General features: G+C 42.1%; 1 protein-coding gene and 1 long non-coding RNA gene across 5 annotated transcripts; both read left to right on the top strand.

Annotated features, from left to right (window-relative positions):
- Window positions 1–276: 276 nt before the first annotated feature.
- LOC106567582 (solute carrier family 35 member F2) lies at window positions 277–13,270 on the top strand. 4 transcript variants are annotated; one of them, XM_014137074.2, is made up of 9 exons: window positions 277–360; window positions 4,790–4,913; window positions 5,059–5,231; window positions 5,873–6,000; window positions 7,543–7,702; window positions 8,776–8,932; window positions 9,471–9,523; window positions 11,880–12,034; window positions 12,433–13,270. In XM_014137074.2, the coding sequence occupies exons 2-9, from the start codon at window positions 4,807–4,809 to the stop codon at window positions 12,559–12,561; spliced, it is 1,062 nt and encodes a 353-aa protein (XP_013992549.1). In that variant the 5' UTR covers window positions 277–360; window positions 4,790–4,806; the 3' UTR covers window positions 12,562–13,270. The 4 variants fall into 4 exon arrangements, with proteins under 4 accessions (XP_013992549.1, XP_013992548.1, XP_013992550.1 ...); XM_014137073.2 differs by lacking the exon at window positions 277–360 and adding an exon at window positions 3,033–3,189; XM_014137075.2 differs by lacking the exon at window positions 277–360 and adding an exon at window positions 3,057–3,120.
- An 8,352-nt stretch (window positions 13,271–21,622) lies between these two features.
- Window positions 21,623–26,729, top strand: LOC106567621 (uncharacterized). The gene is made up of 3 exons (XR_006758611.1): window positions 21,623–23,418; window positions 25,488–26,118; window positions 26,528–26,729. It is a non-coding gene; the product is annotated as an uncharacterized lncRNA (long non-coding RNA).
- The last annotated feature ends 209 nt before the right edge of the window (window positions 26,730–26,938 follow it).

The raw sequence follows: 26,938 nt of genomic DNA, 5'->3' as shown, positions 1-26,938 counted from the left end.
CGTTTTTTTTCATTTTTAGCTAGATTAAACAAAATCCATACGTGGAATTAAAATGAATGTTGAAATAGTCTAATAATATATACTTATCAAAAAGAATGTCACCCACTAAAAACTATGAAACACTGTAAAATTAGTAATAATATATTGTGTGCAGTGAAATGTGTCTAAGCATTCATTAAAACATTTAATTTAAAATAGCTCGAAAAATCAAGTGGTTGTCTCTCCCCGTGCGCTGCGACCGAGGAAATTAGATTCTTTTGGAGTCCTAGCCTCGCTCGCACTGACGCATTCGAAATAGCATACCAAGTTTACTTTTGGACAAACAGGAAAAATACAACAGGAAAAATACAACAGGCAAACGTAAGTAAGAATCTTTCCTATGCTATGCGAGAGTTACGGTATCATACCTAAAAGGGCATGAACGTTTATAAATAAATAAAAAATACATTGAGAAATATGCTCAGTTCAAAAGTATGACAAAGTGTCTTAGTTATACAGGCCTATGCCAATAACTCATATATACACTTGCCATTTGGTTTCTTAATGTTATAGGCTAATGGAAAAGCAGTGATACAATTCATATATAGGTCTACACTACAGTATATTATACAGTATATTGCATGACAATTCAACTTCCATCAATTCTTAATTATCAAATATTAACTTTCTGGAGCATTCACTCATAAGGATGATAGCCTATAGTCATTTTATATATTTTATATTTATATACTATATATATATACTATATATATATAGTACCAGTCAAAAGTTTGGACACAGTACTCATTCCAGGGTTTTTATTTATTTTACTATTTTCTACATTGTAGAATAGTAGTGAAGACATCAAAACTATGAAATAACACGTATGGAATCATGTAGTAACCAAAAAAAGTGTTAAACAAATATATTTTATATTTGAGATTCTTCAAAGTAGCCACCCTTTGCCTTGATGACAGCATTGCACACTCTTGTCATTCTCTCAACCAGCTTCATGAGGTAGTCACCTGGAATGCATTTCAATTAACAGGTGTGCCTTGTTAATTTGTGTAATTTCTTTCCTTCTTAATGTGTTTGAGAGATTCAGTTATCTTATGACAAGGTAGGGTTGGTATACAGAAGATAGCCCTATTTGGTAAAAGACCAAGTTCATATTATGGCAAGAACAGCTCAAATAAGCAAAGAGAAACGACACTCCATCGTTACTTTAAGACATGAAGTTCAGTCAATCTGGAAAATTTCAAGAACTTTGAAAGTTTCTTCAAGTGCAGTCGCAAAAACCATCAAGCGCTATGATGGTACTGGCTCTCATGAGGACCGCCACAGAAAAGGATGACCCAGAGTTACCTTTGATGCAGAAGATAAGTTCATTAGTTACCAGCCTCAGAAATTGCATCCCAAGTAAATGCTTTACAGAGTTCAAGTAACAGACACATCTCAACATCAACTGTTCAGAGGAGACTAGTAGTGGTTTCTTTGCAGCAATTTGACCATGAAGGCCGGATTCACGCAAAGGACACCAATAAGAAGACTTGCTTGGGCCAAGAAACACAGCCATTGGACATTAGACCGGTGGAAAATATGTCCTTTGGTCTGATGAGTCCAAATTTGAGATTTTTGGTTGCAACCGATGTGTCTTTGTGAGACGCAGAGTATGTGAACGGATAATATCTGCATGTGTGGTTCCCACCGTGAAGCATGGAGGAGGAGGTGTGATGTTGCGGGGGTGCTTTGCTGGTGACAATGTCGGTGATTTATTTAGAATTCAAGGCACACTTAACCAGCATGGCTACCACACCATTCTGCAGCAATACGCCATCCCATCTGGTTTGCACATAGTGGGACTCTCATTTGACCAAGAAGGAGAGTGATGTAGTGCTGCATCAGATGACCTGGCCTCCACAATCACCAGACCTCAACCCAATTGAGATGGTTTGGGATGAGTTGGACCGCAGAGTGAAGGAAAAGCAGCCAACAAGTGCTCAGCATATGTGGGAACTCCTTCAAGACTTTTGGAAAATGCCAGGTGAAGCTGGTTGAAAGAATGCCAAGAGTGTGCAAAGCTGTTAGCAAGGCAAAGGGTGGTTACTTACTGAAGAATCTAAAATCTAAAATCTATTTTGGTTTGTTTAACACTTTTTTGGTTACTACATGATTCCATGTGTTATTTCATCATTTGTTTTCTACAATGTAGAAAATAGTAAAAATTAAGAAAAACCCTTGAATGAGTAGGTGTGTCCAAAGTTTTGACTGGTACTGTATATATAATACAGTATAAGAGGAAATTATCTTATTAAACCCTAGGTCTAGCCTACTGCTCACATAGTGGGCTAACTGGCAACAGTGGGTTAAAAATTATGCAACAGGCGCACAGAACTGCAGGAGACTGAAATCAACACAAGACAAAGTTTTGAATGCTTCAAGGACGGCAAGATATCAGTTTCTACACAATAACATAGGCGTTATTATCATTTCACCATGGAATATTATTTTGTTTATATATACATATATGTCTCTCTCAGGCAAGGACAGGTCCGAACTCAGAACACCCCACAGTCTGCTTAATAATGAGTTCCCCAAACTACTTTTTTCCTCAAGTTAATTAAAATGTTATTTGTTAACATTTTGTATTAGTTCTTATATCTCACGAAGTTGATGGATGTTGCAGTCTAGCTGTCATGGGTGTTGTCTAAACTCTAAATATTGCAACATTCTGGTCAAATCAAAATAAAATTGTATTTGTCACGTTAGCCGAATACAACAGGTACAACCTTACAGTGAAATGCTTACAAGCCCTTAACCAACAATGCCGTTTTAAGAAAAATACCTACAAAAATAAGAATATTATATAATCTGGTGGTGATGATGAGGCGCTGAAGTGCCTTATCAAATATCAAAACGGTCTGCATCATTCCACTGTCGCCCGAAAGGAGTCCCTTCAGCACCACATCATAGTTTTGTTGCAAGCTCATGGGCTTGATCAAGAGATTGACGTGACACACCAGCCTCTTGGCCAATCTCAGAAGAGGAGGCGGTCCTTTGGGCCTGTCGTAAAAAACTGTGGGTTAGATTTACCCATTGAGGTGCTGTAGCCTGCTGATGTATTTGGCCACGAGAGTTATGGTACGTCTTTTAAGCGCTCGATTTAACCGTAACTTCAAATGAACGCCGAGGAGAGTTTAACCTATGCAGGTAGATGAACTACTATATTCTATTTAATGTTTAGTCTGTGGCGCGCGTGACGATGCCTCGCTAGATTTACTCGTGAGTGTATGGTGTTATATGATTGTAATGTTGTATCGTTGAAGTCAAGTTACTTTTGTAGTCTAAAATGTTGTAGTGGCTGAAAGCCTTTAGTAGATTGTGTTCGGTACTTGTTACTTTATTTGGCCACGTGTTTTAATAGGAAGGTGTGACCGTAACTCGGTTTCCATCCAATTTGGAAACCGAGTTATATTTTAAAGTATGTATTAAACAATATGCACATTTTCCCACCAGATATGTTTCCATCAAACTACCTTTTTGCGGATAAAAGGCTGCGCGTGATGCTGTAGTACACACATAAATAGCTTTTGCAGGTCTCGGCACATGCGCTCTAGCCAACAGCTCGCAGGTACAGTGCGGGTAGTCTATTTACATTAAGATTATTATGGATAAGGGCGATATTTGTATTTGTCAAACGGCATCGATCATCATGTCACCAGAATAAGAACCTCGAAATGTATTGCAAAGGAGTATGAAGCTCATCACCTTGCACATTCATCACCCTGTGAAGTTAATCAATCATTTCATCTGTAGCCTAACAAACTGCAAGCTTTCCCGTGTCGTAGTGGGAGGATCACACAACATATCGCGTGACTCTAAATGTACTTCGATATGATGGTTATAATATCTGTATCCCTTTCCGCTAAAATCTAAGTAGTAAGTCAACGTGCCTAAGGTGCTCGGTTCTTCTCTTGAATTATTTACTCATAAAGGCGTTTCCACCGCCATTTCTAGAATATTACATTTTACAGACACAAACAGATCCCACCACGTCGAACGAACAAATTGTGTGTTGGCAATTTATACCATTTTTACCGGCATTTCATGTTTCCATCAGCCTGATCGTGACTTTTTTTTTATGCATCAGGTAAATCATTCGCATGAAATGGTTGGATGGAAACGTGATCAACACATTGTGACAGGATGTTGATGAATGTTTCAGATTTTGACAGCTCGATGAGTAAAAATCCAATGTTTGCTGTTTTTAGTTCAATTAAATGTTTATCATCTACAAAGGAGCAATTGCACACCATGCACAATTAGTATTTGTGTTGTTGCCATCCACAAATCGAAATGTATACCATTAATAAATACATTCAAATCAGATTTGAATATCTGATTTGGGCTATTGAAACAAATGAGGCCCACTCACTTTATCACAACCACCAGGGCTACTGTATGAAATGTCTTCCTTGATTAAAAACCTTTCTTATTAAAGGGCTGGGAATAGTTGAGAGCTGTAGGCTATAAAAACGTAGGCCTAATCTCCTTTTCAAAAACTAGTAATCTGGCATGAAAAAGATTGACACATAAAAAGATAATTAGCAGTGTTACCTTCCTTGGAGTGCAGAGTGCCTAGTTGAGCACAATATAATGAGGCCTAAATTCCAGGGGAGATTACTGCACACTGCTTGTCTGGGTCTTTGATGCAGACATTGTTAATAAAACTGTTCAGTTCCCTCTCTCTGTTTCATCTCTCTCTTATTCCCTAATCTGTCCCCCCCTTCTGTGTTGGTGGGGTTCTCAGGGATACCTCAGAAGGAAATGGATGGTTCTGAGCCTGCAGAGAGCTCTGACTGTGGACATGGAAGGAGCTGTTGGACAGCCTGTGCCAGGCTGCGCAGCTACAAGCTGAAGGGCGTTTTCACATGGTGAGCACAACAAGACAAACAATGCACAGACGCAACAGGCCATGCACAGACGCAACAGGCCATGCACTGACACAAAATGGGCATATTATTCTACAGTACATACATTTAAGTGATTTATTGATTGATGTTAACATGACCTCGGCAGGCGTCTGCTGAAGACCATCGCCATGGGCCAGGCCCTGTCCATGCTGATTTGCGGTACGGCGGTCAGCTGCCAGTACCTAGCGGAAGCGGGTGTGGAGACGCCCATGCTCCAGAGCTTCCTCAACTACGTCCTGCTGCTGCTCACCTACACTGCCTCGCTCAGCTTCAGAAAAGGTCAGAAACCGCCGCCCTGAATTCTACACATGCTAATGCTAAACTGAGTACATTGACTTACATTCGTTTTTGGTCGGAAAATGCTAATATTAGTGAGAATCATCACCTTCGTCATTATTTGCAGGGGCCAGTTAGAATATTTTACAAATGCATCCTTCCTACAGTTGATTCCTTGAGGATATCATATTTTTATACATACTTTGAAAGGTGAAAGCAAGGTTACGCCACCTTATTACTTTCACCAATTCAACCAATTAAGATCAGTGATTACTTCAAGGAAGAGAGGATGGAACGAAGGATGGAGGTATTCAAACAGGCCCTGGTCTTCCTGACCATACACTAGCAGTAGAGTTTGAAGCCACATAGTTCCGAATCTAATTGGTGATATTTGGGAATCCTACCTACTGGGATAAAAAAAAAAAATGTGATTATTAAATGGGTTGTGTTTATTACAGCATGCAAGGGAAATGAAAATGAGTCTTCATGTTTTAGACTGTTTTCATCCGTTTGGTGCCTAGTGATCACAACCGTGGCCTACACAGATAGACTAAAACAACAGTCCTGCTAACTCATAAAATATTACATTTTTTGTCTCACTCTGGATTCTCGCTTTCCTGTCACTCTGGATTCTCGCTTTCCAGGTGATGGGAATATATTACAGATTTTAAAAACAAAATGGTGGCGGTATTTACTTATGGGACTGACGGACGTGGAGGCAAACTACACAGTGGTGAAGGCATACCAGTTTACAACGTTGACCAGCATACAGGTAAGAAATTACTAATACCGTTGCATAGTGTGTTTTTTGGGTGAAGAATGACTCACTAATTGATGTATCTAGGACCTAGGTGATACATTGTGTCACCTGACCGGTTTTTCCAGGTGTGCCACAAATGAATATTCAAGTGCCTTTAGGGCTTGGAGGTATACCATATTTTACAATGTACCCAAGTGGAGGCTGGTTGAGGGGAGCTATAGGAGGAAAGGCTCATTGTAATGGCTGGAATGGAACGGTATCAAACATATGGAAACCACACGTTTGACTCCGTTCCATTAATTTCTTTCCAGCCATTACAATAAGCCTGTCTTCCTATAGCTCCTCCCACCAGCCTCCACTGATGTAGCGGTATTGATGCACAGACCGGTTTGGGTTTTTACTTTATCTTCTATAACGGTATTTTAATGTTTTGTTTTGTTAAATGTGATATGCCGTGTATAACCTCCATTTTTATAGTTTACACGCTACTTGAGTCATTTCTCTCCGCTCTCCATGCCGCTTTTCACACAGACCTAGCCCCGTCCCCTGTCACTTATGGAGTGCATTTGTTGTTGCTTGACCACGAGGCACTTACATTCAGTCAACGATATTGTTTCCACTTAGCTTCTTAATATAAACCCTCAAGCGTTCTATAATTACTCTTAGTTTGTTTCTTACGTCTGCAAACAGCTAGCTAGTTTGTATTTTCTTAGTAAGTTTTAGCTAAATCGGTTTAGCCACTAATGCTAATTGCTAGTTAGTTGTCTAGCTAACTAGCTAATAAATGTACTGAGTCAGAGCATAAGTAGCTAGGTAATACAACCTGATACCACTGATGGTGTAAGCCTAAATCAGCATGTTTGTGCAACAGTAACTTCTAAATCAGTGGAATAGGCTTAGCATGACTATTGGCTATATGAAGAAACATTTTAATGTAGCCAAAGATTATAGGGTCCCCTAGGAAACACTGACCAACGCTTTGGTTCCAACCCTGTCACAATAACTCATCCCTGGCATTTTCATTCGTTGACATGTCAAACAACACTGTATTCAATGTGTTATTTATTCTAACTATAGAATTAGAACAAACATTCTATTTCCAAAATTGTAACAGTTCACCCAATTGTTTTGATCTAAATCACAAGTCAAATCGCAAATGCAACATTTGGTTAAAAATAAGGGCAAGATTTTTTTGCCCATATTGTGCAGCCCAAGTGTGGAAATTATCAAAAATGAGTGCAGGAAATTTAGAAATGTTATGAGGAAATTATTTTGGGTTGAATTGAACAGTATAAAACAATCAGAATGGAGAAAGACCCATTGAAATCACTTAGAATGTATGTGTTGCCACCCTAGGGTCATGCATTACTCATAAAGCAAATGTAGAACTTTTATTATTCAAAATAATAAAATCCGGTAAAAATGTTTGTTTTTTTTAAAATACAGTGATATCATATTTTGACCATATCACCCAGCTCTAAGTGTCTTTCAGTTGCCTTGTATGCAATTGACATTTTACACCTGAAACTATACTATATGTGGTTCTGGTTGCAGCTGCTGGACTGCTTTGTGATCCCGGTGCTGATGGTGCTCTCCTGGTTCTTCCTGAAGACGCGCTATCGCCTGGTGCACTTTGTGGCTGTGGCCGTTTGTCTGCTGGGGGTGGGTGCCATGGTTGGGGCCGACCTACTGGCTGGGAGAGACCAGGGATCCAGTAAGAACACTACTCATGATATTTAAGCAATAAGGCCTGAGGAGGTGTGCAATATGAACAATATACATCTACTACGGCTAAGGGCTGTTCTTAAACACGATGCAACGCGGAGGTGCCTTATTGCTATTATAAACTGGTTACCAACATAATTGGAACAGTAAACACGTAATTTAGCTTCATTTAAAAAAAAATGGTAGTTTTGCTTCATGCCTGTGTTTTGTATTTAAGCAATAAGGGCCGAAGGTGTGTGGTATATGGGCAATTTACCACGGCTAAGATTTGTTCTTATGCACGACGCAATGCCTTAGCCGTGGAATATTGGCCATATATCACAAACCCCAGAGGTGCCTTATTGCCATTATAAACTGTTTACCAACGTAATTAGAGCAGTAAAAATACGTGTTTTGTAATACCTGTGGTATACAGTCTGATATACCACGGTTGTCAGCCAATCAGCATTCAGTGCTCGAACCGCCCAGTTTATAATGTCTGTTATAAACTGGATGGTTCAAGCCCTGAATGCTAATATATATATACCCTGGGGGGGGTGTCTCCTGGGTGTGGGGGTCAACCTACTGGCTGGGTGATCCAGTGAGAACACTACCTATTGTAATTTATTGTTATAACACTTTGGGCCTGTTTTCCAGACAGGTTAATCTCCAATAAATATGCTTTATAGTCTAGGACAAGGCTTTTGTCCACTTCTTTTGATGTAGAAGACCTTTTTATACTTAGTCAGGCATATCCATAGAGGAATAACAGCTTTAAATGTACCTCAGTGCCTTTTCTTGGGACATAAACAGTTCCATACATTCGGATCCGGAGAGGCCTTAGGGTTCACAGCACGGGCAAAGATAAACAGGCATTATTAAACTCTCATCACAAACCCTTAGAGCTGATTCCTCATATTATTAGCTCTGCAAATTACCTTAACTAACATGTCAAAGACTTTGCCTAAAATAACGTTAGTCTTTTCTCTATCTCCTCTCCCACCTTATATTTTATCTCATACTCTCCCTCCTCTCTACTCCCTTCATCCCTTTCTCTTTCCCTCCTTCCCTCTCTCCATCTAGCCAGTGATGTGTTGCTGGGGGACGGTCTGGTGCTGGTAAGTGCTGCACTGTATGCAGTGTCGAATGTTTGTCAGGAGTACACGGTGAAGAACCTGAGCCGCGGGGAGTTCCTGGGTATGATGGGCCTGTTCGGCACCCTGATCAGCGGCATACAGCTGTAAGACACCCCCTCTCCTCTCTCCAGTGTTGAACCGGTTCAAAGAGTCTTTCCTGCCTTTCTCCCCTCAGTATTAAAGGGAAAGTTCACTTTTACAAATGTAAGATTACTTAGCTTTCCTTTCGTTTTAGGCCAAGACTCAGTCTGAACGCAGTTTGTCGACAATGCAGCTTTTAAAGGCAATGTTACTGTGTTCACTGAGAATGCATTCACGGCAAATGCTGCAGATGTCGGCTCAATTGGAAATGACCTCTGCCTCATTGTCGACAGCCCGCGTTCAGATTGAATCCTGGCACTAGCTTATCTTCAAAAAGCAAACTATCCCTTTAACTTTTTGTTTGGTGCACTACATCAGTCAGTACATATTGTATTTATTATGGTACTTCCCCCCACATCATCCAGACATCACATTTTCATCACTTGGCCAGTTATTTTAGGCAAAATCTACCCATCAGAATGGTCTTGAAGGTGCTTTGTAAGTCTGTCGACCGACACAGTTCCTATTTGCAATCTTACCTTCTGTTGTCCTGTGTTGCAGAGCCATATTGGAAACCAGTGCAGTAGCAGCTATTAAATGGAACTGGAAAATTAGTAAGAATTAATTTTCTCCCCATATTTGATAACTCCCCAACTCAATTGTCAGTCATATACAGTCAGGTCCATAATTATTGGCAAGTCTGATAAAGATGAGCAAAAAATACTATAAAATAAATAATACGACTACTGATCTATATTGTATTATCCCAAAAATGTGGAAATTATATTTTATACTAATACAATTGATCAGAGGAATACATAATACAACAAAGTAATACAAGTCTCAAAAAGATGGGGGTAAAAGTTATTGGCACCCCTGTTTTCAATACTCTACCACCCTCCTCTTGTAAAAAATAATGACAGACTTTTTCTAAATTGTTTATGAGATTGGAGAACACATTGGGAAGGATCTTAGACTATTCTTCCATACAGAATCTTTCCAGATCCTTGATATCATTCATCTGTTCTTATAAACTGCCCTCTTCAATTCAAACCACATGTTTTCAATGGGGTTCAAGTCCAGAGACTGATATGGCCATTGCAAAATGTTGATATTGTAACCATTCCTTTGTGGATTTTGATTAGTGTTTAGGGTTATTGTGTTGCTGGAAGATTCACTTACAGCCAAGTGTCAGCATCCTGGCAGGGGCAACCAGGTTTTTGGCAAACATTTCCTGGTACTTGGTAAAGTTCATGATGCCGTTGACCTTAACAAGGGCCTCAGGACCAGTGGAAGCAAAATAGCCCATAACATATCAAATCAAAGTTTATTTGTCACGTGCGCCTAATACAACAGGTGTAATGGTGTAATGGTTACTTACACACTCTAAACAATAGTGCAAAAAAGGTATTAGGTGAACAATAGGTAAGTAAAGAAATAAAACAACAGTGAAAAATAACAGTAGCGAGGCTATATACAGTAACGAGGCTATAAAAGTAGCGAGGCTACATACAGACACCGGTTAGTCAGGCTGATTGAGTTAGTATGTACATGTAGATATGGTTAAAGTGACTGCATATATGATGAACAGAGAGTAGCAGTAGCGTAAAATAGGGCTTGTGGGGTGGTGGGTGTATGGCTATAAAATGTAAGGTACTTTTCTGCATATGCTTCTGTTTTTTTACACAAAAACCACCGCTGGTGTGCGTGGCCAAAGAGCTCTATTTGAATTTAATCTGATCATAGCACCACCTGGAGTTTGACGAACAGCATTGGCACTTGGATTGGAACCGGCGCTATGGTCAGACGACACAAATATAGAGCTTTTTGGCCATGCACACACGTGATGGGTTTGGCGGTAAAAAACAGAAGCATATCCGGACTTGAACCCCATTGAAAACTTCTTTTTTTTTGAGCATGCAATATAGCTCAGTATTTGTATTATTTATTTTTGCTTGTCTTTATTGAGAGTGCCAATAATTTTGGACATGACGGTATGTCAATTATGCCCAAGTTTGTTCTCATTTCATTTGGATAATAATCTCATTTACTCTAGTTACAGGTAACTACTAAAATAATGGAAACCCTAGAATAAATAAGGGATACAAAGTACTGTATATTGAAAGCAGGTGCTTCCACACAGGTGTAGTTCCTGAGTTCATTAAGCATTTAACATCTCATCATAATTAGGGTCATGTGTACAAATGCTGGGCAGGCCATTATTTTGGTTACCTTGGCTATGCCCCCATCCACAGGGCACGAGTGGTCACTGAATGGTTTGATTAGCATGAAAACGATGTAAACCATGGTTATCTGTCACCAGATCTCAACCCAATTGAACACTTATGGGAGATTCTGGAGCGGGGTCTGATACTGCTTTTTCCACCACCATCAGCAAAACACCAAATGATTGAGTTTCTCGTGGAAGAATGGTGTTGCAGACACTTGTAGAATCTATGCCAAGGTGAATTGAAGCTGTTCTGGCTTGTGGTGGCCCAACGCCCTATTAAGACACTTTATGTTGATGTTTCCTTTATTTTTGACAGTTACCTGTATATGCTCTGTATAAAGCTATTTTGCTCTGTGCAATAGTTTTACAGAAAGTGCTTTGTTTGTCCAGTAGAATTCCCTTCTGAGATTCTGGGCCTTATTCAGTAGGGCACATATTGCAGAACATTTTGAAACGGAAAACAAAAATGTGAATTTCTTATTGAAGAAGTCCAGGAAGTACAATCTCCATTTCAATCTGTTGCAAATGTTTTTTCCTCTTAAGTTGCTTTACTGGACACAATCCTGGTGCATGTTCAGTAGGACACAACGTTGTAAAATGCTTTGAAAAGGAAAACTCAAAATAAGCGTTTCATGATTGGACAAGACAAGTCCAGACAGTCCCTCCCCACTTCTTTGTTTCAGACCATTTTCTTCCATTTAGTGCCTAATGAATACGAACCCTGGTGTTTCCCTCCACAGTCGTACTGTTTGCGGCCTACGCCTTCTGCATGTATGCCCTGTACAGTTTCATGCCCCTGGTGGTCAAGGTGACCAGTGCCACTGCAGTGAATCTCTCCCTGCTCACCGCTGACCTCTTCAGCCTCTTCTGTGGCATCTTCCTCTTCTACTTTGTTGTGAGTTAAATATACTATTTTTCTATGGGTTTGCTCTTGAGCCAGAGGGGGTGCCCAAAATTGACAAAATTGTTATCCAGAAATTACTTTATTGGACAGAAGGAGGCCCATGAGCAAAAGCATATATTGTAAGCCTAAGGTGGATTCTGTTGTTTAATGAGAAGGCTTCTGTGGTTTGATTAGATTTACAAAAATGTATTAACATTGTCATGTGTATATGAAACATACAGCCAATGTTTGAGGTAAATACTGACTTCCATGTTTAACTAGCACCTTCTCACAAATGTTACTTCTCACAAATGTGTTACAAATGAGTTATACAGAGCAACTATAGCCGCTGATCCAGGGTCTGTGAAATGGATCAATCAAAACGTCTACCTCTGCCCCACGCGCCACAGTTCTCAGGCCTGTACATTGTGTCGTTTGTGGTGATCACCGTGGGCTTCGTCATGTTCAACGCTGTGCCCACCTACACGCCCGTTCCCGAGTCGTCGGACTCCGCCGGCGAGGAGGACGACGGAGTTTGACGTCCCTGCTGCCTTTGTTGAGGGAGAAAAAGACCACCCAAAAGACCCCCAGAAAGGAGAGACCTGTTCCAAGAGGGAGCAGAGGGCAGGGGGGCCAAGGAAGAGGGGACAGAGACGAGCAACAGGCATGCAGTGACATACGTTACAGAAGAAGACAGCACGAAGATGTAGCCAACTAGACTATGTTTAAGTTATTATTTCAACAACTACATAGATGGTAGTGTTTTCTGTAGTTGGATAGGTGTATAGTACCCTGCCAAGTACCCTGGTGCGCCAGACTGCATGGTACAAAGCGAGCTACACGCTACTATGTACCCAACAATATGGCTCATTAGTTTGCTTTATTAGGCAACTATGCAACCTCACAATATTTTTCTGCTATTGGGTTGATAATCTATATATTTTAGATTTATATTTTTATCAAAGGCTTACATTTGTGTTCTGCTTCCTTTTTAAACTAATCAGTGTATGGTGTGTTGATTACTATATTTCTTCTTCGACAGTTCCTCCAAACAGTATTTATTTCTGCGATTCCAGGTTTCTATAGTAGCCTACTAATACACAGTTGTCACTGTTTTTATGTTCTTTTGTTGCAGCAGGACTTCTGAAAACGAATAGGTAAATGAAACATTTGCGGTGTTTGTCTGCCAAAAATATGCCTTTGCCGAAGTGTTTTTGTATATTGATGATAAAGTTTTATATTCTCTTGTTTCTGGTTACATCTGTCATGGCTGTTGTGTTATCATTATTGTGCTAGATCCCTCAGTGACTATCTTGATGCTCTTAAGTTTTTGTCAACCAAAAATAATATTTCCAGTTTATGGAGACAGCCTAGAGAACAAACCAGAATTAATACTAGGCTACAATTGGAGAGAACCTGCATCATAGACAAGTTACAAGGTCTCTTGAAACTACAGATCGATATCCTAGTTCAATCAAATCTACACAGTGCACTTGATGTTGGATGGCAATGGAAATAACATCTCGACGCCTATACACCACATGACCAGATAATATTGATAGATAATTTAGAACCTTGAGGTGTGTGCGCAAACATCCAAGAGGTAAATAAATGATCAGGCCCTACACCCAAACAAGGGCACTGCGTTCATCCACCACTGGCCTGCTGGCCCCCCTACCTCTGAGGAAGCACAGTTCCCGCTCAGCCCAGTCAAAACTGTTCGCTGCTCTGGCACCCCAATGGTGGAACAAGCTCCCTCACGACGCCAGGACAGCGGAGTCAATCACCACCTTCCGGAGACACCTGAAACCCCACCTCTTTAAGGAATACCTAGGATAGGATAAAGTAATCCTTCTAACCCCCCCCTTAAAAGATTTAGATGCACTATTGTAAAGTGGTTGTTCCACTGGATATCATAAGGTGAATGCACCATTTTGTAAGTCGCTCTGGATAAGAGCGTCTGCTAAATGACTTAAATGTAAATGTAAATATAGCCTTATAAATGGCCCCTATTATCTTATTATATTGTCACTCATGCCTCATTTATACGTGGTGCTAACATGCATCCTTTGTTCTGATCCTATCCACATTCTGATTGTGGCCACATTATAGCGTTGCATCTACACATGGTAAAATGTTTCTTATCCGTCCACATTGTTAACAGATTAGCTGGTGCTTCCCTGTATTCAAATTCATTTACAAATATTCTTGTAAATAATATGGATTTATTGTCTAAAAATGTGTGCACAATTAGAATGTGGACAAGATAAGGACAAAGGCTGCATGTTAGCAGTGGTGTAAAGTACTTAAGTAAAAATGCTTTAAAGTACTACTTAAGTAGTTTTTTGGGCTATCTGTACTTTACTATTTATATTTTTGCCTACTTTTACTTCACTACATTCCTAAAGAAAATGATGTACTTTTTACTCCATACATTTTCCCTGACACCCAAAAGCACTTGTTACATTTTGACAGGAAAATGGTCCAATTCACACACTTATCAAAAGAACATCCCTGGTCATCTCTACTGCCTCCGATCTGGTGGACTCACTAAACACAAATGCTTCGTTTGTAAATTATGTCTGAGTGTTGGAGTGTGCCCCTGGTGATCCATCAATAAAAATAAATTTGTGCCGTCTGGTTTGCTTAACATAAGGCACTTTAAATTATTTATACTTTTCCTTCTGATACTTAAGTACATTTTAGAAATTCCATTTACTTTTGTATATTTAAAACCAAATACTTTTTTACTTTTATTAAAGTGATATTTTACTGGGTGACTTTAACTTGAGTCATTTTATATCAAGGTTTTATTTATTTTGAGTACTTTTAGCCTATAAAATGCTAAATATAGGCATAGGTCATGGAGAGAAATCATACTGGAGAATGTGTTTTATATTGGATATTAGGTTTTAGCAATAAGCGAATGAACCAAGCATGCCATAACTGATTATTTCTGGCTGGGTACTCTGCTGACATAATCTAATGTTTTGCTTTCGTTGTAAAGCCTTTTTGAAATCGGACAGTGTGGTTAGATTAAGTGTTCCCTTTATTTTTTTGAGCAGTGTATGATTTGGGATTTCAATCTTCAATAGCTCTTACAAGAAAAGCATGCCATGACTATGCAAATTATATATTCTGAATCGGGAGGGTGGAGAAAATACACAGCTTTTGTATATTTGAATTATTTTACTTTTTTTTGCTTTAAATTTTCAATAGCTCTTACACAATAACCAATTGCTTTAGGGATTGTCTCTTTCAGGCTTAAAGATGTTCTCCAGCTATTTTTTTTTTACTTTTACTGTTAAAAAGCAGTATCCCAAGTATACATACAGTAGAGTACACACAATAAAGGGTAAAACAATATAGATGTTTTTAGCAAGTGTTTTTAGACACAACTGCAAAGTTCAAGGATCAGGGCATTCAAGGACTTGGTCTGATGGGAAGTTGTGATGTCATCAGTTCCCCCCCTTGCTTGAGGAACAATAGAGGCGCAATAGAGAACAAAAGAGGAAAGCTTGTGCTATATAATGACTTACCTGGACCACCTATTGAGATGTGCCTTTTGTTAAGTAAATCAGTTGTTAAATTAGGTGAAAATGAGACATGAGTGCTACATTAAAGTGTTAAATTGCAGGTTGTTGGGGTGGGAGGAGGAGGAGGGTGATTAATGGACGGACCCATTCACTCTGGCTGCAACACCACGTGTGATTAAGTCCACCTGCAAATCAGCATTTAGAACTAGAGCATGAGGAAAAGTGTGTGTGTGCGTGTGATTGAGTACCTCTCCTCCTGCTCTGAGAGAAAACAATAAGAATATGGCTTAAAAAAGATCTCCCTATTGATAACTACAATGTTGTTGATCCATCCTCAGTTTTCCCCTATTACAGCCATTAAACCCTGCAACTGTTTTAAAGTCACAATTGGCCTCAGTGAAATCCCTGAGCGGTTTACTTCTCCCGCAACCGAGTTAGTAAGGAGACCTGTATTTTTGTAATGACTGGGTTTATTTATACACCATCCAAAGTGTAATTAATAACTTCACCATGCTCAAAGGGGCCCCAGGTGGTAAAAGTAGGCAACAACACATCTGCCACGCTGATCCTTAACACTGGGGCCCCTCAGGGGTGTGTACTTAGTCCCCTCCTGTATTCCCTGTTCACCCACGACTGCGTGGACAAACACGACCAACACCATCATTAAGTTTGCTGACGACAACAGTGGATGGCCTGATCACCAACAACGATGAGATGGCCTATAGGGAGGAGGTCAGAGAACTGGCAGTGTGGTGCCAGGACAACATCCTCTCCTTCAATGTGAGCAAGACAAAGGAGCTGATCGCGGACTACAGGAATAGGCGGGCCGAACAGGCCCCCATTAACATCGATGGGGCTGTAGTGGAGTGTGTCGAGAGTTTCAAGTTCCTTGGTGTCCACATCGCCAACGAACTATCATGGTCCAAACATACCAAGACCGTCGTAAAGAGGGCACAACAAAACCTTTTCCCCCTTAGGAGACTGAAAAGATTTGGCATGGGTCCCCAGATCCTCAAAAGGTTCTACAGCTGCACCATCGAGAGCATCCTGACCGGTTGCATCACCGCCTGGTATGGCTACTGCTCGGCATCTGACCATAAGGTGCTACAGAGGGTAGTGCGAATGGCCCAGTACATCACTGGGGCCAAGCTTCCTGCCATCCAGGACCTATATAATAGGCGTGTCAGAGGTAAACCCATAAAATTGTCAGAGACTCCAGTCACCCAAGTTATAGACTGTTTTCTCTGCTACCGCAAGCGATACCGGAGCGCCAAGTCTAGGACCAAAAGGCTCCTCAACAGCTTCTACCCCCAAGCCATTAGACTGCTGAACAATTCATAAAAATCACCACCGGACAATTTACATTGACCCCCCTTGTACACTGCTGCTACTCACTGTTTATTATCTATGCATAGTCATTTCGTCCCCACCTACATGTACAGATTACCTCAACTAGCCTGTACCCCTGCACACTGACTCGGTACCGGTGTCCCCTATATATGGCCCCGTTATTGGTATTCTTATTGTATTACTTTTTTATTTTAGCCTACTTGGTAAAAGTTTTCTTCTTGAACTGCACTGTTGGTTAGGGGCTTGTAAGTAAGCATTTCACAGTAAAGTCTGCACTTGTGTTTGGCGCATGTGGCAAATAAAGTTTGATTTGATTTGATTTGATTTTCAATGTCTGCTTTTTTTTTTACCCATCTACCAATAGGTGCCCTTCTTTGCGAGGCATTATACAACAGATGGGTCTAATCCTGAATGCTGATTGGTTAAAACCGCATTCCAGCCGGTGTCTATTCCACAAATTGCCACCGGCTAAATCTATGACTTTAAAATGCCTATTTACTCTGTTCCATCTGACTGAGCAATCCATTGTCTCATGAGCCTAGCCAAGCAATTTATAAACTTGATATACACTATAAAAAGCATCTAGACATTATCTCACATTTCTTTTAGATTAACATTTAGTTTTCAACAGCAGAAATTTGTATCATCCTTGCTGTCTGGATGCAACCCAGTCATTTGTTCTAAATGTTCCATTGCCATACTGGCTGGCAACGTTCTTATCCCTTGCTTGCTTGCTAGCTAGCCAACTACGGCTAACTTACAGTCACGTCAAAAAGTGCAGCCAGAATAACAGCAATGTATCTGCATTTGCATTTGTTTAAGCTGTTTTCTAGTGACATTTATTTGGATACATCCATAACAAGCTAATGTGGCGCGATTTCGCCTGGCATAGAAAATGTGCTCACTCGTCATCACACTTGTTCAGAGGAGCTAGCCAGAAACACAGCTACAGTCACACAAGAACTTCAAACTGAAGCTGGAAAGACTGCAAATTAGCTGTGTTTAATTTGACCTTTTTTCAGTTTACATTTTGTTTGTATTTATCCATAAAAATTATGCCAGCTGAATCATGATTTTGACTGGCTAAGAAATGCTGCCTGTCTGTCTGTCTCCTCCCGACACGTTCATTACTATGGGACAGCAGGAGATTAATTTGAATATTGAAACAATTTTGCAAATGTCGGAGAGACAGACAGCTACAGAACAAAAAGACTGAACGACTCAGTCACGTCAGTACCAACCCTAGATTTGTGTCGGGACTATATCTTGTGGAAGAATGAAATAGTATGAATAAATTAATCAAAATAAAAATTTGAATGAAAATATGTCAAGCATTATTTGAATATGTTGGAAACCCATTGTAAAAAAGTAATAATGCCCTTGAAGCCGGTGTTTTCAGGATATATTGACACAATATATCCTCCAAACACCGGCTTTAAGGGCATTATCACTTAATTGGAAAACCTCCCTGGTCTTTGTTGTTAAATCTGTGTTTGTAATTCACTGCTTGACTGATTGACCTTACAGATAATTATATGTACAGAGATGACATTGTTGTTATTTAAAAATCATGTTAAACACTATTATTGCACACAGAGTGAGTACTTGTAACTTACGTGACTTGTTAAGCAAATTCTTACTCCTGAACTTATTTAGGCTTGCCGTAACAAAAGGGGTTGAATACTTATTGACATTTCAGCTTTTCATTTTTAATTAATGCGTAAAAATGTCTAAAAACATTATTTCACTTTGACATTATAGGTTATTGTTTGTAGGCCAGTGACAAAATCTCAATTTAATCCATTTTAAATTCAGGTTGTAACACAACAAAATGTGGAAAAAGTCAAGGGGTGTGAATACTTTCTGAAGGCACTGAATGTATTGGCTCCCTCAGTCTATGATATTACAGTTTAATTTCAAAATGATGTGAAGTGTCAAAGAATTTCTGGTTATAAAGGAAAGATAAAATGAAGTCATCACTTACAGTGTTAACACAATCATTACTTCTGTTAAAAACCCTTCTGACAAGTAGTGGATGAGGATTACATCAGCCATGATTCAACAGTAACTGTTTTGCAGGAGGGGACTAGTGTGTCAAGGGGTTGAAGTGTGTTCATATAAATACTCCTTTATCTGTCATATCTATTGTGTGGGCCTGGGAGTCTATTAAAATATTTTCACACCAGGCCACGCTAACCACAAAAAAACAGTCACACTTTCGCAGTATTAAAAATAACCAAAAATATTTATGTCATGTAAGCAAACACTCATGCTCACAAAGTTGTGTTGTTTTGTGCAGCCTAAATCTACAACAACAACAAAAAGCAGTGGATTTTTTCCATACCCCCTGATTCAGAATATTCGGTATCATTTTCATAATCATGGCGCGCCTTGTGTAAGAGCTATTGAAGATTTAAAGCCCCCGCCCCACCCCCCAAAAAATATATCAAAATATATATTTTTATCCATCTCCCTTTGTCACGCCCTGACCTTAGAGAGACGTTTTATTTCCTCTAGTTTGGTTAGGTCAGGGTGTGATGTGGGGTGGGCAATCTAGTTTTCGTATTTCTTTGTGTTTGGCCGAGTATGGTTCCTAATCAGAGGAAGCTGTCTATCGTTTTCTCTGATTGGGAATCATACTTAGACAGCCCTTTTCCCACCTTCAGTTGTGGGATCCTGCAGAACGTGACGTTCGGTTTCCTTTGTTTGTTATTTTGTTTAGTGTTCTGAGTATAAATAAAAAGTAAACATGAGCACTTACCACGCTGCACCTTGGTCTCCTCCTTACGACGATAGCCACTGAAGATCCCACCACAAAAAGACCAAGCAGCGTGGTCCGGAGCAATGGACCTGGGAAGACATCCTGGACGGCAAGGGATCCTGGACGTGGGAGGAGATCCAGGCCGGATGGGATCGCCTCCCATGGGAACAGGTGGAGGCAGCGAGAGCAGAGCGGCGACGAGATGAAGAACTAGCAAGGCAACGACAGAAGCACGAGAGACAGCCCCCCCCAAAATTTGTCACACGGGTAGATTAGCAGAGTCAGGGTGGAGACCTGAGCCAACTCTCCGTGTTTACCGTGGGGATCAGGTGAACAGCCAGGCACCGTGTTATGCTGTGATGCGCACTATATCCAGTGCGCATTCATAGCCCGGTGCGCGCTGTGCCTGCGCCCCGCATTTGCTGTGCTAGAGTGGGCGTTCAGCCAGGACGGATTGTGCCGGCTCAGCGCTCCTGGTCTCCAGTGCGCCTCCTCGGTCCAGGATATCCTGCGCCAGCTCTATGCACTGTGTCGCCAGTACGCCTTCATAGCCCAGTTCGTCCTGTGCCAGCGCCCCGCACTTGCCGGGCTAAACTGAACATCCAGCCAGGACGGGTTGTGCCAGCCATACGCTCCAGATCTCCAGTGTGCCTCCACGGCCCAGGATATCCTGCACTAGCTCTACACACTGTGTCGCCAGTGCGCATTCACAGCCCAGTTCGTCCTGTGCCAGCGCCCCGCACTTGCCGGGCTAAAGTAAGCATCCAGCCAGGACGGGTTGTGCTAGCCTTACGCTCCAGACCTCCAGTGCGCCTCCATGGCCCAGTATATCCTGTGCTTGCTCTGCGCACCCGGCCTCCAGTGCGTCTCCCCAGTCCGGTGAGACCTGTTCCGGCTCCACGTAAGAAGCCTCCAGTGATGATCCATGGTCCGAAGCCTCCAGTGATGATCCATGGCACGAAGCCTCCAGTGATGATCCATGGCACGAAGCCTCCAGTGATGATCCATGGCCCGGAGCCTGTAGTGGTGATCCATGGCACGAAGCCCCCAGTTATCATCCATGGCCCGGAGCATCCAGTGATAATCCATGGCAAGAAGCCTGTAGGGATGATCCATGGCCCGGAGCCTGTAGGGATGATCCATGGCACAAAGCCTCCAGTGATAATCCATGGCACAAAGCCTCCAGTGATGATCCATGGCGCGGAACCAGCAGTGATGATCCATGGCATGGAGCCTGCAGCGACGGCCTACAGTCCGGAACCTCCTGAGACGGCATGCAGTCCGGAACCTCCTAATACGGCCTGCGGTCCGGAACCTCCTGAGACGGCCTGCAGTCCGGAACCTCCTGAGACGGCCTGCAGTCCGGAACCTCCTGAGACGGCCTGCAGTCCGGAACCTCCTGAGACGGCCTGCAGTCCGGAACCTCCTGAGGGCCTGCAGTCGGAACCTCCTGAGACGGCCTGCAGTCCGGAACCTGCGGTCGGAACCTCCTGAGACGGCCTGCAGTCCGGAACCTCCTGAGACGGCCTGCAGTCCGGAACCTCCTGAGACGGCCTGCAGTCCGGAACCTCCTGAGACGGCCTGCAGTCCGGAACCTCCTGAGACGGCCTACAGTCCGGAGTCTCCAGCGGCGGTCTGCAGTCCGGAGTCTCCAGCGGGGGTTTCCAGTTCAGAGCCTCCGGCGATGATTCACGGTCCGGTTCCTCTGGCGACGATCCATGGTCTGGTTAAACAAAAGCGGAGGGATCAGCGGGCGGAGCGGGGGCTACGTCACGAACCGGAGCCGCCACCAAGGATAGATGCCCACCCGGACCCTCCCCTATAGGTTCAGGTTTGCGGCCGGGAGTCCGCACCTCCCGGGGGTGTACTGTCACGCCCTGACCTTAGAGAGACGTTTTATTTCCTCTAGTTTGGTTAGGTCAGGGTGTGATGTGGGGTGGGCAATCTAGTTTTTGTATTTCTTTGTGTTTAGCTGAGTATGGTTCCTAATCAGAGGCTATCGTTGTCTCCGATTGGGAATCATACTTAAGTAAGTGGAAACTTTTTCTCTTTTAATTCAGCTTTCTTCCCATTTCTTGTGTTTTCAAAAACAAACCAGGTTGTAGTTTTAAAATGCAAACCAACTGGAGGAGATTATTCAAAAATGGTATCTTAAAATAAGTAACCAAATCCCACTGGCCCAGGTATTATTTCATCTGTAACCAAATCCCACTGGCCCAGGTATTGTTTCATCTGTAACCAAATCCCACTGGCCCAGGTATTGTTTCATCTGTAACCAAATCCCACTGGCCCAGGTAGTTTAATCTGTAACCAAATCCCACTGGCCCAGGTAGTGTTTCATCTGTAACCAAATCCACTGGCCCAGGTAGTGTTTCATCTGTAACCAAATCCCACTGGCCCAGGTAGTGTTTCATCTGTAACCAAATCCCACTGGCCCAGGTACTGTTTCATCTGTAACCAAATCCCACTGGCCCAGGTACTGTTTCATCTGTAACCAAATCCACTGGCCCAGGTACTGTTTCATCTGTAACCAAATCCCACTGGCCCAGGTAGTGTTTCATCTGTAACCAAATCCCACTGGCCCAGGTACTGTTTCATCTGTAACCAAATCCCACTGGCCCAGGTAGTGTTTCATCTGTAACCAAATCCCACTGGCCCAGGTAGTGTTTCATCTGTTACCAAATCCCACTGGCCCAGGTAGTGTTTCATCTGTAACCAAATCCCACTGGCCCAGGTATTGTTTCATCTGTCAACTAATGACACTCATTGCACTGTGCACCTGAGGCTATGGCAGGTAGCCTACATCTAGGTTACAATAGTAGTCAACAGTTAGTATGACACATTACATTACAGTGTGGCAGGTTAAAGCCTCAGGCTTAGTTTTATTACTAGACGAGGTCCATTATCAGATCTGACCCATATGATTCAGTCATTGAAACCCATGTCACCTTCAAACACACACACAGCACTTCTTTAGTGGGTTTGAGGAGGGTCAGGGCTTGATGTTTAATGCGAGCTCAACGTCAGCTCCTTAGTTGGCCAAACTCTCTTTATTAATTGCTATTGTTAGTATAGTTTTTATCTCACAATCTCTAGTTCTCCTTGTCAATTCAAGCCCCATGTCAGAGTGGACCTCCCTGGTGCATTCCATCAGTCAAAGTTATGTGTATAGGGCTATTCTTTCTGACACTTTCGTATCCACCGTTCATGCAGAATGGCTCCAGCCGTAAGCTGTGTCCTAGTTGTAACATCAATAGGAGTAGCATCAAAGAAGTGCAAGTTCTGTGGTGCAACAACACAGCTAAAGGTCAAGTTAGAGGCCCAAAAAATGAAGGCTACAGATGAATGGGCAAATAAGACAATGAAACATGGAAGATATGCAACCTTGGTTAATGCAGCAAACAAGCTGGTAAGCTTTATTATGTTTTCCTCTAAAAAGATTTCTGCATTTCTAGCTTAGGGATATGATAGGCCCTATGCACTTATTTGTTGTTGTCTCATTGTGTCATTTAAGACTGTAAATCTAAATGTCATTATTTGACTGATATTTGTTGTGTTTCTGGAAGTTATTTTGTCATTAATGATTCCAGGTACATAGGTTCCACAAGGTAGGAGTGTACCCCCGCTACTCCTCAGCAAGAGGAAGAAGGATAACATTTTGTCGTCAACTGCACTGTGTCCTCCCAGTGGTATGATGAATCAGACCTCAATGGCACCAATCCAAAGGTTGTATGAGGCAATTGTGAAAGGTATTTGGACAGAAATATGTATGTTTGTCTACCTTAAGACCCTATCCTTCAACCACCACATCCGTCAGACTGTAAAAAACGAATTATTCCACTTAGGCAAATTCGCCAAAGTCGGCCCCTCCCTCTCCTGTCCTGCGGGCCGAAACTCTCATCCATGCTTTCTTCTTCTCCCGAATAGACTTGCAACTCACTACTCCCCGGCACTAAAACAGACTCCCTCGATAAGCTCCAAATGGTTCAAAACTCAGCAGCCCATCTTCTAACCCACTAAATCATCCTGGCAGCATATCACCCCCATCCTCTGTGAACTCCACTGGCTCCCTGTCTCCCACCGCATTAATTACAAGATCCTCCTGACCTAAAAAAGCTCTCCCCCACCTTGCTACCCCTTACCTCTCTGACTTTCTTCTCTCCTACCAGCCCTCACGCTCTCTCCGCTCAACCACAGTTGGCCATCTTGTCATTGGGGCGGCAGCGTAGCCTAGTGGTTAGCGCGTTGGACTAGTAACCGAAAGGTTGCAAGATCGAATCCCTGAGCTGACAAGGTACAAACCTGTCGTTCTGCCCCTGAACAAGGCAGTTCCTAGGCTGTCATTGAAAATAAAAATGTGTTCTTTACTGACTTGCCTAGTACAATATAAATAAAAAATCCCCAAGTCCAAGCTTCAGTGACTTCTCCAGGGTTGCTCCTAGGCTCTGGAACTCATTTACATTTTAGTCATTTAGCAGACGCTCTTATCCAGAGCGACTTACAGTAGTGAATGCATACATTTCATACATTTTCATTATTTTTATATATTTTTTTCCCATACTGGTCCCCCGTGTGAATCGAACCCACAACCCTGGCGTTGCAAACACCATGCTCTACCAACTGAGCCACACAGGAACTCCCTTCCTCCAGCCATCTGTGACTCTAAGTCCATCATCATCATCTTTCAGTCCCGCCTAAAAACCCACCTCTTCACCATGGCCTACCCTTACCTCCCCCTCCACCATTCCCACACACACCTCTTCTGTTTCACACACTCGTACACACACTCACACATATGCGCAGCACCTGTTATCTCACTCACATACTCACACCCTTTCCTTGAGCCCTTCTTACCTCTTTTAGCCCCGTTTATACCTGGTTCTAACATACATTATATGTCCTGATCTTGTCCACAGTCTGATTGTTCCCACATTTTCAGACAGGTGTAGACGATTAAAAGAAGCATTTTGATCAGATCTTCCTGACCACGTCTGGAGTTGACAGTAAAACCATTTAAATCATCCTGCCTTCTAAATTCATTGACAGGTGGCACCATTGACTTATGGAATATATATGCGTCTTAAAATAAATAAATAAGTATTATTTTGAAAGAATATCTGTCAAACAATTAGCATGCAAGGAGGGACCAGTAAATCTGTTCACAATGCAGACACAGTGGACTGATAAGACCATGTGTAGACGCATTTCTAAAAATGTGGGCACAATCAGAATGTGGACAAGATCAGGACAAAGGATGCATGTTTACGCCAAAGTATTTTGTTTAATGTTTTTCTTCCTTTTGTTTAGTCTGCTGTTGTTTAGTTAGATTGTTGATTGTTTGTTAGTTTCTACAATTGTAAAGCTATGTATGTTTCATGTATAAGTATTGTTATTATTAAAGTAGAGGAGTTAGTTCAGGCAAGCAACATTTCAACACATTCTTTTCACATATCCTGTGTAGAAGTTTATTTATCAACTGGGTGGAACCAGCCCTGAATGCTGATTGTCTGAAAGCCTTGGTATATCAGACCGTATGACAAAACATTTATTTTTACTGCTCTAATTTCATTGGTAGCCAGTTTATAATAGCAATAAGGCACCTCGGGGGTTTGTGGTATATGGCCAATATACCACGGCTAAGGGCTGTATCCAGGCACTCCGCATTGCGTCATGCATAAGAACAGCCCTTAGCCGTGGTATATTGCCATATACCACCCCTCCTCGGGCCTTATTGCTTAAATATACATGCTCACCTCTGCCAATTGGAAACTGTTGCCCACTTGTCTGTCCCGTTTCCTTAATATGTTCTATTTCGCAGTGGCAATCAACACCCATACCCCCACACTACAACCATCCAACCCTCCTGCTGTTGCTGCCCAAGAACTGTCTGATACAGTTGACCCCCAGGAGACCAGCTACACCTCCATCCTCAACCAGGTTGAACCCCCGATATCCCCCACCACCCAGGAGACCAGCTCCACCCCATCCTCAACCAGGTTGAACCCCCGATATCCCCCACCACCCAGGAGACCAGCTCCACCCCATCCTCAACCAGGTTGAACCCCCGATATCCCCTACCACCCAGGAGACCAGCTCCACCCCATCCTCAACCAGGTTGAACCCCCGATATCCCCCACCACCCAGGAGACCAGCTACACCCCCATCCTCAACCAGGTTGAACCCCCGATATCCCCCACCACCCAGGAGACCAGCTTCACCCGGATCCCCAACCAGGTTAAACCCCCAATAACCCCCACCACCCAGGAGACCAGCTACACCCACACCAAACCAAAGAAGACGGAGAGAAAGTCCCGTCACCCTCAAAAACCCCTCCAACTCGCTGAGCATGACACAGCCAACCCCATCCAACCCCATCCTACCCCATCCAACTCCATTCTACCCCATCCAACCCCGACCAAGGAAGAGGAAATATGACTACATGCAAAAAGGTAAATTAGTATCTAACTTATATTGTTTATTCATAAATGTTAATGTCAATAACTTCAATTATGCTTTTAATAAATGTATAAAACAATTCCAGTGATTGATGGTCTCCTACTTTTCAGGAGGCAGGCATACTGCACACTCTTAGAAAGAAGGGTTCCAAAAGGGTTCTTCGGCTGTCCCTAAAGGAGAACCCTTTTTGGTTCTAGGTAGAACCCTTTTTGGTTCCAGGTAGAACTCTATTGGGTTTTACATGGAACCAAAAGGGTTCTACCCGGAACAAAAAAGGGTTCTCCTAGTGTAGTCTAAGGCTAGGCATAGATGTAAAATGAATAATGCAATTGACTGTCCTGCTGACTTTATTCATGTTCTGGTGGGTGGTGATTAAATATATACATGCATTTATTGTTTCAGAGTGTCCAGTGCATCCGGGGCAAACGTTTTTCCCTATTCTCAAGATTCTTGCCAATAGAACTTCAAAGGAGGTAAATCTGCAGAACATTGAAATTCCTGTGACTGTATTTACAGGCTAATCCTAGTGCAACACCAATTGTAGTTAACTTGCAGTGCATAGACCTTGTAGTTAAAGTGGCAATATGTAACTTTCTGGGTGGCCCGACCAAATTCACATAGAAATGTTAGCTACAGATCATCATTCTACTTGAAAGCAAGTCTAAGAAGCAGTATATCTGTTCTACAGTGTGCCTTATTTCTATGCTTCCCGTTCTTAAGTTTTGTTATTGAGTCTATTACTTTGGTTTTGTACAACAGCTTCAAACAGCTGATATTAGCTACCATGACATTGCGGTGCGATTTCTGCATAGT

The sequence above is a fragment of the Salmo salar genome, chromosome ssa13 (assembly GCF_905237065.1).
Source record: "Salmo salar chromosome ssa13, Ssal_v3.1, whole genome shotgun sequence".
NCBI classification, from domain to species: Eukaryota; Metazoa; Chordata; class Actinopteri; order Salmoniformes; family Salmonidae; genus Salmo; species Salmo salar.
This window is presented reverse-complemented; position numbering and strand designations above follow the sequence as displayed.